Source organism: Chrysochloris asiatica, unplaced genomic scaffold (assembly GCF_000296735.1).
Source record: "Chrysochloris asiatica unplaced genomic scaffold, ChrAsi1.0 scaffold00042, whole genome shotgun sequence".
In the NCBI taxonomy this organism is placed as follows: Eukaryota; Metazoa; Chordata; class Mammalia; order Afrosoricida; family Chrysochloridae; genus Chrysochloris; species Chrysochloris asiatica.
This window is the reverse complement of record NW_006408560.1, coordinates 7,252,420-7,268,572: the sequence shown is the minus strand read 5'-3', so window position 1 is coordinate 7,268,572 and position 16,153 is coordinate 7,252,420. Positions and strand designations below refer to the sequence as shown.

At 41.6% G+C, this 16,153-nt stretch overlaps 2 protein-coding genes across 2 annotated transcripts in view; both read left to right on the top strand.

Moving 5' to 3' along the window:
- Positions 1-7,946, top strand: part of GOLPH3L (golgi phosphoprotein 3-like) — a 90,804-nt gene extending 82,858 nt beyond the window's left edge. Inside the window, exon 6 of the mRNA XM_006861702.1 lies at positions 7,887-7,946. Within this exon, the coding sequence (XP_006861764.1) occupies positions 7,887-7,946 (60 nt within the window). The remainder of the gene's footprint in view (positions 1-7,886) is intronic.
- A 61-nt stretch (positions 7,947-8,007) lies between these two features.
- On the top strand, positions 8,008-14,930 carry ENSA (endosulfine alpha). Its single transcript, XM_006861377.1, has 4 exons — positions 8,008-8,216; positions 9,857-9,982; positions 11,332-11,498; positions 14,204-14,930. Exons 1-4 carry the CDS (start codon positions 8,160-8,162, stop codon positions 14,217-14,219), a joined length of 366 nt encoding a protein of 121 aa, XP_006861439.1. The 5' UTR covers positions 8,008-8,159; the 3' UTR covers positions 14,220-14,930.
- Positions 14,931-16,153: the final 1,223 nt, after the last annotated feature.

Genomic DNA, 16,153 nt, shown 5'->3' with positions numbered 1-16,153 from the left:
ATCTGGTTTTCATATCCTAGAGTTAGAAATATATTCTATACTCCCCCTTAACATCATCCTGTCCTCCTACTCAGCAGGACAAAAGTCTAACTGGAAAAAAAATGTTTTAAAGTATCTCTTAAACACTTTCATGTAGTCAGCATTAGAATTTTAAGGGAGGGAGGTGCATGAGAATTTTCACTCTTCAGTCTTTCCTGTTCTCCAGACTACTTTAAATGTGTCTGATCTGACTGAATTGAGGAAGCTGTAAATTTCAATTGGTAAATACCAGTCCAGACAGTATATCTGAACTCGACCTTATTGTTGCCTATTATTGGCTTTCCACATAAATTGAAAATTTCTGTCTATATTTAAGGGTTCTGGGAGTCATTTGGTGTATACTTAATTCTTAAGATAGTTATCAATCTTGGTTTAACATAGCCCTTTTTGTGGCCAAACCTCTAAAATGTTTTCATTTCAGTAGTGAGGGCAGAGAAAAGATTTATTAAGGAAGATCCTATTTAGAGAAACAATTTAGTGATTAAAAGGCCAGAATAACTTCTTTCCTCTCCCAATCCTACCTAGCCCCACAAAATTTCCTAGTTCAATTAACATGTTTTGTTTTTTTCACTTCAGGTACCTCTTTACTAACTAGAGATAGAAATTATAATGTGAAACAGTTATAAATGTGAGATTGAGTAGAGTACCAGTCTGGTAAAATAACAAAAATCAATCCATATGTTGCCTCTACCTGATTTAGCTTTTCTTTTCATTTGAGCAATTCAACACGAATTGAAACCAGGTTTTCCTGTGGAAAGTTTCAGCTTGACTGGGGGATAATAGTTGAGTTCTTTCTTGAAACTCTTGGTCAGTGTTTATTTTTATATTGTGTCTCAACAAGATTAGGATGTCTTTAGTTTGAATCTGCCTAATGTTCACTGCCAAACATCTTCTCATTTAATGCATATGGCCGTCACACTTCTGTATAATAAAAATCAATTCTTGGCTCTCTGGTCTTTCTGTGCAGTTTTACAACTTTAGTTATTTTACTTGGAAATAAGAACTTCCTGCATAAGGCTAGTAATGCTTCCACTTTACACTGCATACCAGATTCTGTCTCATCTTATTTCATCCTTAGCATTGTAGCAGGTGTAAGCTGGTGGCCAGGACATATCAAAGCTACACTGAATACCAACTAATGTAAAAAGTCTTAAGAGTATCTCCATCTCAATGAAAATGACAATTAACTAATTTTACCATTATTTCCATGAGAAGAATGAGTATATGATCTCCTATTAATATCTACTTAAAAATTAATTATTTTTTAAGTAGCTATTAATAGGAGATCATATACTTGAATCCTGGTGTGGCGCTGTGGGTTAATGCACCAGACTGCAAAGCTGTTTGAACCAGAATCGACTCAATGGCACTTCACAACACAACAATATCTACTTACAAATAATGCTTGAATTTATCTAAGAGCTAAGAAGTCTTCAGCTCTAAATGTAGGTAGCGTGCCTAACTATAATAGAATTCACAAAATACAAAAAGGAAATTATACTGGTAAACTACAGTTGGCTTGTTGTCCTTTCCTTATTTAGAATGACTATGTAATGTAGTTAGTTACTATGTAAATGTAGTTAGAATGACTATGTTGTTGTTATTTATTTTTATTTAAGACAAAGCACTATTCCCATAAGTCATCCTTTAGTGTGGTACAAAGACCACCTGCACTAGAATCACCTGCTCTGGGAATAACAAGGAGGAAAGAAAGGGAATCTTGCTAAAATGTAGGTTCCTAGTAAATCAGTGCCAGATTAGGGGTTTAGGAAACTGTCATTTAAGCAAATTTTTTTTTAAAGCTTACACGTTAAAATTTGAGAACACTATTATAATTGCTGATTATCACAATAATATATTCTGTTGGCTGTACCTTCAAAACAGATTCCACATCAAAACATTTTCACTTTCTCAGTGGCTACTACACTATCTCGTATCTAAACTGTTGTAAAAGACTAATTGGTTTCCTGCTATTGCTTCCACTCTTGGCCTTTACATAGTAGCCAGAGTGTTTAATTTAACACCTAAATTCATCTTGTGTCACTTCCCTACTCAGTACCATCTAAGGACTGTTCATCACAAAAAAATAAAATCAAAAGTCCTTACCATGGCTTAAAAAGCCAAAATTGATCAGATCCTTGCCTGTGTTACTCTTACTCTGGTTCTAGTTTGTAATTTCTGAGGTAACACCAAAAATATACTACTGCGTTAGGAGCTTTGCATTTGCAATTTTCCTCCAGATAACTGCTTGGCTCACTCACTACCCCATTCAGGTCTCTGCTCAAATATCACCTAATCACCCTACCTAAAGCACCATCTCCTCGTACCCAGTTAAAAACAGAATAATTTCTAAACACAGCTATGCCTTAGCTATTCTTCTAGTTTTTGTGAAGCCCTACTCTTTTTCTAATCAAAAGATGATCATACTTATCTGCATCTTTCCTAATGCTCAGTAATTTAGCTATATCAAGGATAAATGTACAAATAAGTCATCACCTTAGCAATCGTAGTTTTTATACATTACTTTTCAGCAGAGCTTAGAATTAGGAGCTTGTGGCAAAAGTGTTTTCCAAAAGAATTTGATCATCTTTTAGAGATTTAATCTCTGAAGTATATTCAGAATATATTTTCACTATAATGGCTCAAACTTACATGCAACCAATTGTTTCCACTTTCCCCATATGACCTAGCTTAAACTTAACTGTCTTCTATCACTTTCCTAGATCCAACTGGACCATATATTCAAATAACTAGTTATCAGATTCTGTCAGTTTTTAATATCCTTCATCCTTCTATGCCCCTCGATTCCCACTGGCACTGCCCCTAGTCAGTAAGTCAAAACTTGAGTCATTAGATCTTGGAAATGTAGCAATGGCTGGTTTTCTGACCGAAAGTATGAACATCATTTTCTATACTCTTTTATTATCCATTCACTTTCCTGAAGGAGGTGAAACTTAAGCAAAAGGATTTTTGTGTGTTTATTTGTTTTTTATCATTATTAATGTTAGGTTACACCTTTTATTTATATATATATAGAGAGAGAGAGAGAGAAAAGTACACATATCATAAGTGCTGTTGTTATGTGCCGTTGAGTTGGTTCCCACTCATAGCAACTCTGTATAGGGTTTCTGAGGAACTGCTAATGGGTTTGAACTGCCAGCTTTGTGGCTCACAGTCCAGTGCTGATCCTACAGCACCACACCAGGAATCCCATAAGTCCCATACAGTTCAAGTACTTTTCATAAACTGAATATACATGTAATCACACCACAGTTAAGACTACCACCTGAGAAATGCCCCTGAAGCTCCCTTCCAGTCTCTACCCTCCAAGGGTAGCTGCTCTGCTTTCTAATAACGCTGATTACCTTTTACCTTAACAGGATTTGTGGAGATAAGTGGAAAAAGCTTAGGTGGAAGAACATTTGAAATCTTGCAAGTCTGAAATGAAAAAGAAAAGGACTTGGAAAGGAGAGGTCCATCCAATACAAAAAGAAGAAGAGAAGAAAGGGGAAAGCAGGAGAGAAGGAAAGGAAGAAGGAAGGGCAAGATCCTGTCACCTGGTTGGCTGCCCAAGAACCAAACGATGACACTTCTCAGGCTTGCCTTCTCTCACCCTGCCCCACCAACTCCCCACATCCTCCACCTTCTTGCCCCCTCTCCTGCAAAACTTTTCCTACCCCAAAATTACTTCTAAGTGGAGAGGTCAGTCTTGCGTTTGACATGATTTTAAGGGTGGAAATCATGCACTAAATCTTTCTCACAAATCTACTGATGGCACATTTCATTAGTGATCTTTGAGGTTAATAATTATCCTCTTTTGATTTGTATTTTAAAAAACAAATACTACAAAAAGGAGTAAACTGCTTTCACAGTACATGACATATAATAGGTTTTGGTGTGGCGCTCCGGTTAATGAGATAAACTTTGACATGTTACTATTTTATAAGTATGAGTTATGATTTTACTTTTTAAAAAAGTATCTTGAACACTATATTCTGCTGTAGATACTTAGTACGTAGGTGGAGTCCTCAGGTTAATGCTCTGGACTGCAGTCAGTTTGAACCACTAGGTCAATGGTTCAAACCCACCAGCTGCTCCTTGGAAACCTATATAAGGTCACTATGAAATGGAATGGACTCCAAGCCACTTGGGGAGCACAGTGGTTGTGTAGGAAAAATACAACTGCAAACCACAAGGTTGGCAGTTCAAGGCCACCAGATGCTCCATCAGATAAAGATGAGGCTTTCTGTTCCTATAAGATTTCAAACCTCAGAAACCCTCTTCAGGGTCACTATGAACTGGAAGTGACCCAAAGGCACTTAACAAAAAAAAATAAATTTTCTTTCATTGATTTTTCTCTAGGTCCTTCCCTGGGCCAGTGTTTCACAATGTCTAACTTAATTGGGAGTGCGATAGTTCTGCAGGCTAAGCATTGGACTGTGAGCCACAAGGTTGGCAGTTGGAGCCCACTAGCAATTCTGCTGGAGAAAGATGAGGCTTTCTGCTCCAGCAAAGATTTTTAAAGCCTTGGAAACCCTTTATAGGGTCCTGATGAATCGGAAGCAGATTGACAGCACTTAATAACTGTTCATTGGAGTCTTGGGTATGGCGCTGTGGGTTAATGCCCTAGACTGCAAAGCCGTTTGAACTGCAAGGTCGGCAGTTCAAGCTCACCAGCCGCTTCTTGGAAACCCTATACAGGGTCGGAACCTACTCGATGGCACTTAACAACAACAGAAACAACTGTTAATTAGGGGACCTGGTGTGGCGCTGTAGGATAAGCATTGGACTGCTCAGTATAAGCTCAGCAGTTCAAGCCCACTAGCTTCCTTGGAAATCCTATAAAGGATTGCTATGAATCGGAACCAACTGCATAGCACTTAGCTGTTAAAGCTGATCTGATTACTTAAGTACAAGTTTAAAATGTCAGCTGATAATGTTTTTCTGGACTCCTGGTGTGGTGCTGTAGGATAAGCACTAGACAGTTAACCACAAGGTTGGCAGTTCAAACCCACCAGCTGCTCCTCGGAAACCCAATACAGGGTCACTATGAGTTGGAACCTAGTCCACAGCACTTAATAACAACAAAATGTTGCTCTGGTATCATATTTGTATTTTAACGAAAATTTCAATTCTATGGAAAACAAAAGTGAGATATTTATGGTAAGAGGCTTTTCTGCTGTCAGAGAAAATTGTAGAAGACTGAACTGAGTAAAAAGATGATTGGACTTAGAAGAACTTTTGGAGTTAGCTATACATACTATAGGTTAATGCTCTGGACTGCAATATCAATTTGAAATGCAAAGTCAGTGATTCAAGCTCACCAACTGCTCTTCAGAAACCCTATGCAGGGTGGCTATGGGGCTGAACTGACTCTAGGGCACTTAACAACAACAACAAAAAAATACTTTTCATTAAACTATTTTATAATTTTGTAAGTTGAGAAAACTGTTGGCAATACAAGTGATTCTTGTACATAGAGATGCAAATTAATTTTGTCCAGTGAGATGCAATTCATTTTCAACCCGTGGAAGAAATTATTCTAAATACTGCATTTTATGCTTTGTGGCTATTGACCAGTTTTGCATCAATTAACAAATTATTTTTAGCATTCCTAATTGCCTGTTGTATGTGTGTGTTTAGTCTTCTTTCCACCAGTTTTTAACATCTGGCTGGTTCCTTTGTTAATGAGATAAACTTTGACATGTTACTTTTATGAGTTATGATTTTACTTTTTTCTTAAAAAAAAGTATCTTGAACACTATACTATTGTAGACACTTAGTATGTAGGTGGAGTTCTCAGGTTAATGTGCTGGACTGCAGTCAGTTTGAACCTCAAGGTCAGTGGTTCAAGATCACCAGCCACTACTCGGAAACCCTATGGGGTCACTATTAGAACCCTGACTGCACTGCACTTAACAACAGCAGTACATATATATTTCCTTGGAGTCCTGGTGTGCTGTAGGATAAAGCACTCAACAGTTAAGATTGGTTTGAATTGCAAAGTCAGCAGTTCAAAGTCACCAGCCTCTCCTTGGAAACCCTGTACAGGTTTGCTATGAGTCGGTCAGAACCAACTTGACAGCACTTTACAACAATAGGTACTTCCCGGTAGTGGTGGTGGTTGTGTGCCACGGAGTGGTTTCTTCCTCATGGTAACCCTTTAATAGGATTTCGGAGGCTGTAAGTCTACTGAGCAGAAAACCTCATCTTCTTCCTGCTGATAGATTCCAACTGGGTTAGCAGCCCAACTCATAATAACTACACTACCAGGGCTCCTTAGGTGCTTCCATTGTTGTTAAGTGCTTTGGAGTTGGTTCTGACGCCTGTACAGGGTTTTCAAGGAGCGGCTGGTGGGTTTGAACCACTCACCTTGAGGTTAGCAGCCCAGTGCTTATCCTACAGCGCCACACCAGGGCTCCTTCTTGTTAGGTGCCATGTAGTCGATACCCACTCATAGTGACTTTATGCACAGCAGAACGAAATACTGCCTGATCCTGGGCCAACCTCATTACTGTTGCCACACTTGAGTCCATGGATGCCGCCACCTGACCAATCCATCTCGTTGAGGGTCTTCCTCTTTTTCTCTGACCCTCCACCTTATCAAATATTATATCCTTCTCCAGCAACTGGTCCCTCCTGAAAATATGTCCAAAGTATGAGAGACGAAGTTTGGTCATCTTGGCCTCCAAGGAGCACTCTGGCAGCACTTCTTCCGAAACGGATCTGTTGGTTCTACGGGCAGCCCATGGTAGTTTCAATATTCTCCTCCAACACCATAACTCAAAAGCATCAATTCTTCTACGGTATTAAAAGCATCAATTCTACGGTCTTCCTTATTCACTGTCCAGCTTTCGCATGCATATGAGGTGATTGAAAATACCATGGCTTGAGTCAGGCGCACCTTAGTTCTCAAGGAGCCCTTCATATAACCCAGTTTCTCGGATTGTATGCTGAGCAAATAATCCAAGAAGGTGGGTTATATGAAGGGCTCCTTGTTGCTATGTGCCGTGGAGTCGGTTCCGACCCATAGCGACCCTGATCAGGGTTTCCGAGGCTGTAAATCTTTACGGGAGCAGAAAGCCTTGTTCTCCCGTGGAGCAGCTGGTAGTTTCCAACTGCTCACCTTGTGATTCGCAGCCCGATTCGTAACCACTACGCTACCAGAGCTCCTTAGACATCACTTAAAACCAGTTCTGAGAGTAAATTCGTAAAGGAGACGACTACGGGACCAAAACCAAACATAGTGCCAAAAGTGGATTTACAGTTATAGCGACCCTATAGGTCAGCATCTAACGGCTCCTTTTGGGGTTTCTGAGGCTATAAATCTTTACTGTAGCAGACAAACTCATCTTTCTCCTGCAACTACTGGACATAACTTGCTCAGTTTGCTGGTGTTCTCAAGTATGAACCATCAGAGGGTGCTAATGGCATGTCTTTTTGTTAAGTGTCCTCGAGTCACTTTCCACTCAAAGCGACCCTATTGTGTATAGAGTTTGCGAGGAGCGCCTGGTTAATTCAAACTGACCTTTAGGTCCAGTGATTACCCTACAGTGTCACACCAGCTAATTCTGCAGTCACATTTCTTTTTTAATGGTCATTCTTTTGTAGAATGTGCTTGAGTACTAATAAATTTTAGTGTTTATAACCAGACATTTCGTCTCATACTCTGGATGGATTTAGGTTTACAGCCACTGACTCTTCATCTGGCAATCAGCAAAACTCCACCCCTCCAGTCCGTGGAACCGAAGGAAGTCTGAGCCCACCTAAGCAGCAAAAATACCAAAGCCTGCACCCGCCTCCTAAAGTGTCTTCCAATTGGTCCTTGTCGCTCATTCTCTTTACAGATTGGTGTTTTAGCTTGCCAGTCACTTTTACAGAACCCACCTCCGGCCCGCGACTATTAGTAGATCTTTACGTCACTGCCCTCTCTACTCTACTCCCATTGGCTTCTGTAGGAAGGGGCGGTCGCAACGTCACGGGGAAGGGTCGCCATTTTGACCGAACAACCCTAGTGACAGGAGCCGGAGCAGCAGCGCAGCTTATCCCCCGTTTCCCCTCCCCCTTCCCTTCACCGGTGGACTTCCCGGGCCCTTTACACTCCAGGTCCCGGTCCCGCCATGTCCCAGAAACAGGAAGAGGAGAACCCTTCGGAGGAGACCGGCGAGGAGAAGCAGGTGAAATGGAGGGGGTGCGGGCTGGTGAGCCGGGCGACCGTGATGGGGCGGGAGACGGTATCCCAGCATTGCGGATTGGTCGCCATAGTCTCTGAGTCTGCAGGGGTTGGTTACTTCGTGCGTCGCTCAGGGTGAGCTTCAACATGGCCTGCTGTTGTAGTGCTGGTTAGTTGAGTCGATTGTCAGTCAGTGCCGTACCTTTCTTGATTGGCCAACAGGCCTACCGCTCAAATCGTTGATGCTGTGCTGTAATTGGCTGAGCTTGGGTGCGGGGCGGTGTTTGGATAGACTAGGAGAATGAAGGGGGTTAGATGCAGGCTCAGTTGGTGGGCCTGGGTTACCCTGTGAGTTATTGATTAGTACGGGTCTTTAATGATTTGCTGGGGCCCGCATCGTCAATCCGCAGTAAGGTACGGATCAAGGTAAAGATTTTTATAAAACGACCAGCGCTGTGGTATGGAAGAAGAGTAATTGAAATGGCTAGTTTAAGGTGACAATTTCCATAGGAGACTTATTTTGACTGCTAAAGAGATAGTTGTCCACCTTCACTGCAGACCGAACAAGACTGAAAGGATGAAAATTCCAAACAGAATAATGGAGCTTAAACAAAAAAGACCGAAAAATTAGTGATTTAAAAAAAACAGCACTGTATTCCCCCCCAGACTTCCTAGACAGTGTGACTTAGTCCACCCACGATTTTGTGATGAAAGCATTAACGCCAAAGAAACCTCTTCTAGCACCTTGTATTTGTCTTCATTTAGTACTGGGCACAAGGACTGGTAAAATACACGTAATAAAAAACAAAAATTAGCTTAAGAGTCTTTTCAAAAAATCAACTAGTGAAAAAGGCAACTGAGCCCACAAAAAGCAAGAATGAGCTCCCCACAGCAACAGTGAGAGCCTTGCAAGCCAGTTCAACCCTTGGCATGTTTCCCAGACTTCCATCATTTTCTCCTCTATGAAAGGTGTTAATTTTTTGGTGAATATACTTTTTTTTAATTTTAAATTTTTTTAATACCTTAATTTTTCCGAGGTTAAAGACTATTGTCTTTTTTGTCTTTGTTTACCTATCACTTTCCTATTACAGTGTTCATGGAAATGTTGGAACTGTGATGGTCCCATTACTCTGGTGGAGATCTTTAGAGAGGGCCACATACTGTCCTCAACTGAGAGACTTAGCAGATGGCTCTCTTAGACTCTGAATGAGAAGGGAAGGTCTCAGCAGAATTACCCCCCTTGATTTCCTATTTGATCTGTACTACTCATGAGGGACAGCCTCAAATCCTGTATCACCAGAAGCCCTAGCTAGTTTTTTTGTTTGTTGTTTTTTTTTAAGCGTCTTACCTAGCTTCTGTGCTAATGATTGGCCTGCTCTGTGGTTAAAGTATTGTGTTTGTTGGTATTACCTTTAACCCACTACTCCTAGATAACTAGGGTGGATCCCTTGTCTTTGCCTTCTCACAGTAGTCATCTTGAGCTTTGGAATTTGAACAAAGGTCTAGCTTTAGGGATTGAGTAGAGATGGCAAGTTTAGGGTGGAGCGCCAAATAAAGGTGATAATATAAGAGTACTCTGATATGATATTAGAAGCAGTTGCTTCTCCATCTGTAATTTTATTTTGGCCTATTTGTTTCTTCCAGGACACGCAGGAGAAGGAAGGTATTCTCCCTGAAAGAGCCGAGGAGGCAAAGTTAAAGGCCAAATATCCAAGCCTAGGACAAAAGCCTGGAGGCTCTGACTTCCTCATGAAGAGACTCCAGAAAGGGGTATGGTCACAATCTCTTACTCTTTGCAGCCTAAGGGTATGCTGAAGATGAATCTGTAGAGGTTCCACTGGATGATGATCAGGAAGATTTGTTGCTAGGCAAGCATTTGCCTATTTGGATGATGGGGGTGGGAGTTTAGGACTGTGTTTTTGTTTTGTTTTTTTTAAATTAGTATTAGAAGTGGGAGCACATCATTTCCAAAAAAGAGCAAGTCATCTGTCCTACAGAAATCACCAGCTTGCAATGAATAGTAGATTTCTGCAGACCCTCAAAGCTACGTATCAGCAGCCATTAACTATATTCTCTCAAGAGGCTTATTTTCTTTCTGTCCAAGGTGGTTGGTTCTTCTCAGTATGAGCGAGGCTACCTTCATAGCCCTCTAGCTTCTGATCAGATTCTCTGTGCCTAGAGTTACCTCAAGCTGACAGAGGAATTGTAAGGCATTCAACTGGAGAGTTCCTCAGTGTGGATGAAAATGGAGAGTGAAGCAGATCCCTGTGGAGAATCCCAGTTACTGAGTCTTAGTCACCGAGGATGATAGGATGCCAGCTTGCAGCTTACCTTGCTGCAGGCAAGGCAGGCGTGGGCAGGCTGTCACAGCCATGGAACATGTGTGGGAGCAGTGGGAGTCAGAGGGAAAGCACAATGTCCTCATGAACAAGCTCAATCACTATTTCTGGTCTGAGAGAATCACTTTTAATTTTGAAGTTATTGGCTGAAGGTTGATCTGATGATTGCTAAGCCAGCCTCAGAAAAATCCATTTACATATATTATTCATTTCTCTTTGCCCAAGTAAATATCCAAGTCTAGGACAAAAGCCTGGAGGCTCTACTTCCTCATGAAGAGACTCCAGAAAGGGAGTAATACATAGTAGATCCTTTATGAATAAAGTCAAGAATTTTTACTTTCTTCTGTATTGTTGTTATGTGCCGTGGAGTCGGTTCCAACTCATAGCAACCCTGTACAGGGTTTCCAAGGCTGTAAATCTTTACAGGAGCAGAAAGCCTCATCTTTCTCCTGCGGAACAGCTGGTAGTTTTGAACTGCTGACCTTGTGGTTCACAGCCCGATTTGTAACCACTACACCACCAGAGCTCCTTCTTCTGTATTAAGATGTACAATATTTACTCTATCTGGGAAACTGCTTCAATACCTGAAAAAATAACGACAGTTGAGGAGAAGACATAAGTACCCACAAGTATTGGTCAGCTATGCATGCTTGAAATTAATCAAGGAAGACCTCTCTAAAGGTTTGAGTGTAGATGAGGATTTATAATGGATGTGAATCTCCTTGCTTTTCAGGAAGGCCAGAACTCCCCACTCACTTAAACTTCCTTCTTGTCTCTTAGCAAAAGTACTTTGACTCAGGAGACTACAACATGGCCAAAGCCAAGATGAAGAATAAGCAGCTGCCTAGTGCAGGACCAGACAAGAACCTGGTGACTGGTGACCACATCCCCACCCCACAGGATCTGCCCCAGAGAAAGTCCTCGCTCGTCACCAGCAAGCTTGCGGGGTAACCTGGGCCCCCTCTCCTCCCCTTCCTCACCCACTGGACTTTTATATATATTGTAGGCAGGGATGGAATGGGCAGTTAGATCTTCTCAGATGGTTAGCCAGAGATAACTATAGTTCTGCTGGGGCTGCTGAGAAGTTAATGTGGGTTGAAGAGGGGCTCTGAGTTCATTTCTTTGGTTAAACTGAGATTTTCATACCCTCACTGCAGCCCAGGTAGGGGCCCAGAAATAGAAAAGACTAGGGCTGAATAATGCTGCAAGCTCTCTCTTTTTCTTTTGTATGAAAAACTAGGGAGCTATGACTTCTCCTTTTGGAAGAAAATATCCCAAAATTGGTTAGGCTGAGCTTTGGGAATAATATATCAGGTCTAACATCTCAAGGCTAACCTGACAGAATTAGGAAGGGTAGATAGATATGTTTTCTGTGCTCCTAAATGTTTTGTCCCTTAGGCTACTGTTGCTTCATGTTTCCATTATGGCAGGTTTGAAGAATTCTCAAAAAAAAAACTGATTTGCTTGCTTAAAACTACAATGCCCGCTTAACCTCCTTTTACTCAGTATCTCTTAGAGTTTGCTTTGGCTCTCAAATAATGTACAGATTGGTGAATATTATTCATAGAAATTGGGCACCTTCTCTCTCCCTTCTAGAATGGTTTTGGAAAGATACTGTGGGATAGTGGAAATTGCACTCATTTAGGAATCAAGATAACCATATTCTAGTCCTACTCAGTCTTGTAGAACTGCTGTGTGATCTTGGTCAAGTCACTTAAGCCTGTGTGGATTTCTATTTTCTCACTTGTAAAATAGAATTGAAAATATGTAAGATTGATTTGATTCTAAAATCCTATAACTACTAGATGAAAAAACTGCTATTCATTATAAAACTAAAAGTGAAGAGGCCCCATGGGTGAGCTTCTGCCCAGAAAAGTGTTGCAGAGGTAAACCGTTTCAGGGTTAGTTCGTGGGGAGAAAGAAAGTTGAGATTTGGGACCTATAAGTCAGGCAAAAAGACCTCATAGGTGACATGATCGTGAGAGTCAAAGAAAAAGTTTCTTGCCTCTTGCTTCTGTCCCTGCCCACTTTTCCTGGCCTTACATCTGATCCTTTGCTGCTAAAAAGCTGCTATGGCAGCAGATCTGCGGGCCCGGGGAAACTTGTTCAATCATGCACACTTGGAACCCCACATTTCAAATGTAATCAGATGCTAGGTGTGTTGTTTGGGAGAAAGGAAAAGGGATGAACTGGGCTGGCCCCCAGGGCTTACTACTGCTGGGCAGGAACAACAAGTTCTTAAAAGATGATTCACCTTGGAGGAAGCTGGGGGATAGTGGTTAAGGAGGAAAGAAAGGAAGGCACTAAGAGTTCTGCTTCCCAAGACCTTAGTAACCCAACTTTTGGGCAATGCGAAGTAGCAATGCTGATTCATGAACAGGTGGAAAAAAAGGATTTGTGGTTGGCATCGCCAGTTTGGCCAAAATCTTAACTGAATTCAGCTTGCTAGTTCTGGCACAGAGGGCCATGGTGAGAACTACTCAAGACCCCTCTCACCTCACAAGATTCTGACATGCCAAATATTTGGCCTGATGCGAATGCTTGAGTAACTTGCTAGTTTGCATGTGCTTGGGAGTGGGTTGTGGCTGTCTTACTTCTCTCCTGGCTGGTTCCTCAACTTTTCAGGCTGTCATTCGAATTCGATAGGGAAAAGTTGGTGAGGAAGGAATGGAGAGAGCAGGATCCCTGGACTCCCTGGTCCCCAAACTCCTTGATTGTCACTTGTATATAATTTTTGTGTTTCTTGGTCCATTTCCTCATGCTGTCTTCCTTAGTCTAAAGTTTGTGTGGGAAGAGGAAAATGCTGAACATCCTTGTATAGTTTCAACTGTCCCAACCATGTTGTACATAGATATGTCATGTTATTATATATATAAATATATATATAATTTTGTACGTTTTCTTCATCTCCAATCTTCTCGAGTTCTGTACTTTTTTTTCTTTTCTGTCTGAACTACCTTCTCTATTGTCAGCCTGAGTCCTCAAGACTGATGATCACAATGAAGTCTGGTTTTTAGGAAGGAGTGGAAGGAATAGAAAAACTGTTGGTCTCCACCTGGTCATCATCAAGTCTAAGGAAACAAAGAAACAAGCTACATTTCTATTTGCCACCTGTTTCCACAGCATGAAGCTTCCTTAGCAAGGAAGGGTCATTTCAAAAGCCAAATACAAGTTGCTTCGATTAAACCTGGATTACTTTTTTCTCCACCCAAAGCAGCATGTGTGTTGTTTGCCTCTGGCCTCTATGCAGTGACTACCTCATCACTGTGCTGCACCCAATAGTTTTTGCTGCTGCTCAGGGGGGTCATGGCTGTGCCTCTGAAACTGGACCTGTTCCAGGCCAGGAAGTTTACACCTTTGAGAACCTCCAATTATTTTGGGTTTTGTCTTAAGAATTGTTTTTCTTTGTTTTCCATAGATATCTCCAAAAAAGCAGAGAACATTTTGTTTTGTGCATAGGAAAAGATTGAAATTTTCTTTTTCATTTGTTTGTTTGTGTGCAAGTCCCTTATGAATAGAATCGAGGCAAATGCCAGGTAGCTAATGTGTGTTAATTGTGGAAGAGTCAGGGGTTAGGAACTGGGATGGAATTCAGGGCTTTTCCCGTGTTACTTGACAGTGTTTTATTTTGTTCTTCTGTGTTCGTCTGCAGTGGCCAAGTTGAATGATGCTGCCCGGGGCTCCCGCCAGATCCTGAGACGCTGCCCCCCTGGGTCCTGTGCTGGCTCCTGCCCCTCCCTGCTTTTGCAGCCAGGGGTCAGGAGGTGGCTCGGGCGCGGGCTGGAGAGGCAGAAGCCCCTGCCCGTCGGTGTCCCAGCGCATGGAGCCCCTTGGGCTGAGCACCAAGACCTTGAACCTATTTTATTTTACCTTTTTTCCCAAACAACTGTTGGGAGAAATCTCAATGAAATTTTGGGGGTTGGGTTGAGAGGGTGGGTAGGGTTTGGGGGGTTTGAGGGCATATGAATTAGGGCTTGGAGTTGATAAAAACATTCCTATCTTCCTTCTTAAACATATGGCTGGTATGGGGAGAGTGTCAGCAGGAGGAAGTGGAGTGGACTAAAGATGAGGAGTTCTAACTCAGCACTGTAGAAAAAGCCATGTTTGCGTGGATGTGGCTGGGGACCTGGTAGCATGTGAATAAAACTGTCCATGTAAATATGACAGATGCAAACAGCTCCTCTGGTTCTGCAGAGCAAACTGAGAATCTGTTAATTGTTCATAAAAACGTGCTGTCCTCTTAAACTAGATTTGTTGTGGGGAGGGCAGTGAGTATGGGGAAAGGGGGCCATGAGCGTGGGGAGCCCCACAGAGCCCAGGAGGGTTTTTTTTTTTCAGTTATTTAAAAAAAAAAAAAAAAAAAAACGACCCATAAAAAAGAAAAAGAAAACCCTGACCCAGAAATATTCTGAAGCAGTTGGTGTGTTTTATTGGGACATGGGAAATGGGAAGAAAATAAGACTGAAGACCCCATTTAAGGAAGGGACTGGTGTGGGTTCCTGAGTTTCCTAAGGCACAGGGGCCTTTTGTGTGATATAACAGGACTCCTCACTTCCATCACTTAGGTGCAGGGATGTGACTTACATGCCTGGGCAGCCATCCCTAATCCTCAGTCCATTCCTTTGTTGCTCTAGCTAGTGCAAAAGATCCACCAAGCTCAGGTTGTGGCTCACAGAAAGGAATTTAAGGTATTTGACCTTAATGGTTTATTGACATTTTTCCAGTTTGGACAGAAACTGGCCAGCTTAGTCCAAGATAAGTTTTTTTTTTTTTTTTAATTACTATTTTTAAAAGCCCATTTTTCCTTTTCCCTTTCAGGTTTCTATTATACCTTCTCAGCTTCCAGTATTTGTGCAGGAGAAATGTGTGATGCTTTAGGATAAGCACTGGACTGCTAACCAAAAGGCTCTCAGTTCTAACTCACCAGCCACCCCTTATTATGATGGTAGTGTTCATGTGCTACAGAGCCAATTCCGACTCTTAGTCAACCCTATACAGGGTTTCTGAGGTCATAAGTCTTTGTAGGAGCAGAAAGCCTGTCCTGTGAAACAGCTGGTAGTTTTGAACTGCTGTCCTTGAGGTCAGCAGCCCAATTTGTAACCACTGTGCTACCAGAGCTGTGGAAGTTTTATACCAGGTCACTCACTATGAGTCAGAACCAACTCAAAACGGCACTTAACAATAAACCTTAAGGAATGCAAGCCTTTCTGCTTGTAGCCAGCAGGAGGCAGAATAACTTCTCTGCTAATGTCCCAACCTGACAACATTGGAATCCTGACACCAAGAAGTTAAAAGCTGCTTGTGAATTTAAAATACAAAAGAATCTACCAAAAGAGAAACTCATACCTTATCTCTACCCCCCAGCATAATAAATTGAACACACATAGTAGATTGAACTATTTGCCTATTTTACCAGAACTGGATTAGGAAAATTGATGGTGGCATTTCCTCAAAGATGATTAACTTCTCAAATAGTTATGCTTCAAGGAAGATAAAAAGAAATCAGGAAACAGATAACCCAGAAAACTCCGTATATGACTGGGAGGGAGTTACTGTGTAAAGTGGATGATTGTTTTCAGTATATGAGTTTTCTTAATCGGAA

Bases quoted from the DNA above. Each gene is read 5' to 3' on its own strand.
- ENSA (XM_006861377.1), top strand. From the start codon at position 8,160: ATGTCCCAGAAACAGGAAGAGGAGAACCCTTCGGAGGAGACCGGCGAG. The intron at 8,217-9,856 runs GTGAAATGGAGG...TGTTTCTTCCAG, and splicing joins AGACCGGCGAGGAGAAGCAG to GACACGCAGGAGAAGGAAGG. The intron at 9,983-11,331 runs GTATGGTCACAA...CTTGTCTCTTAG, and splicing joins TGAAGAGACTCCAGAAAGGG to CAAAAGTACTTTGACTCAGG.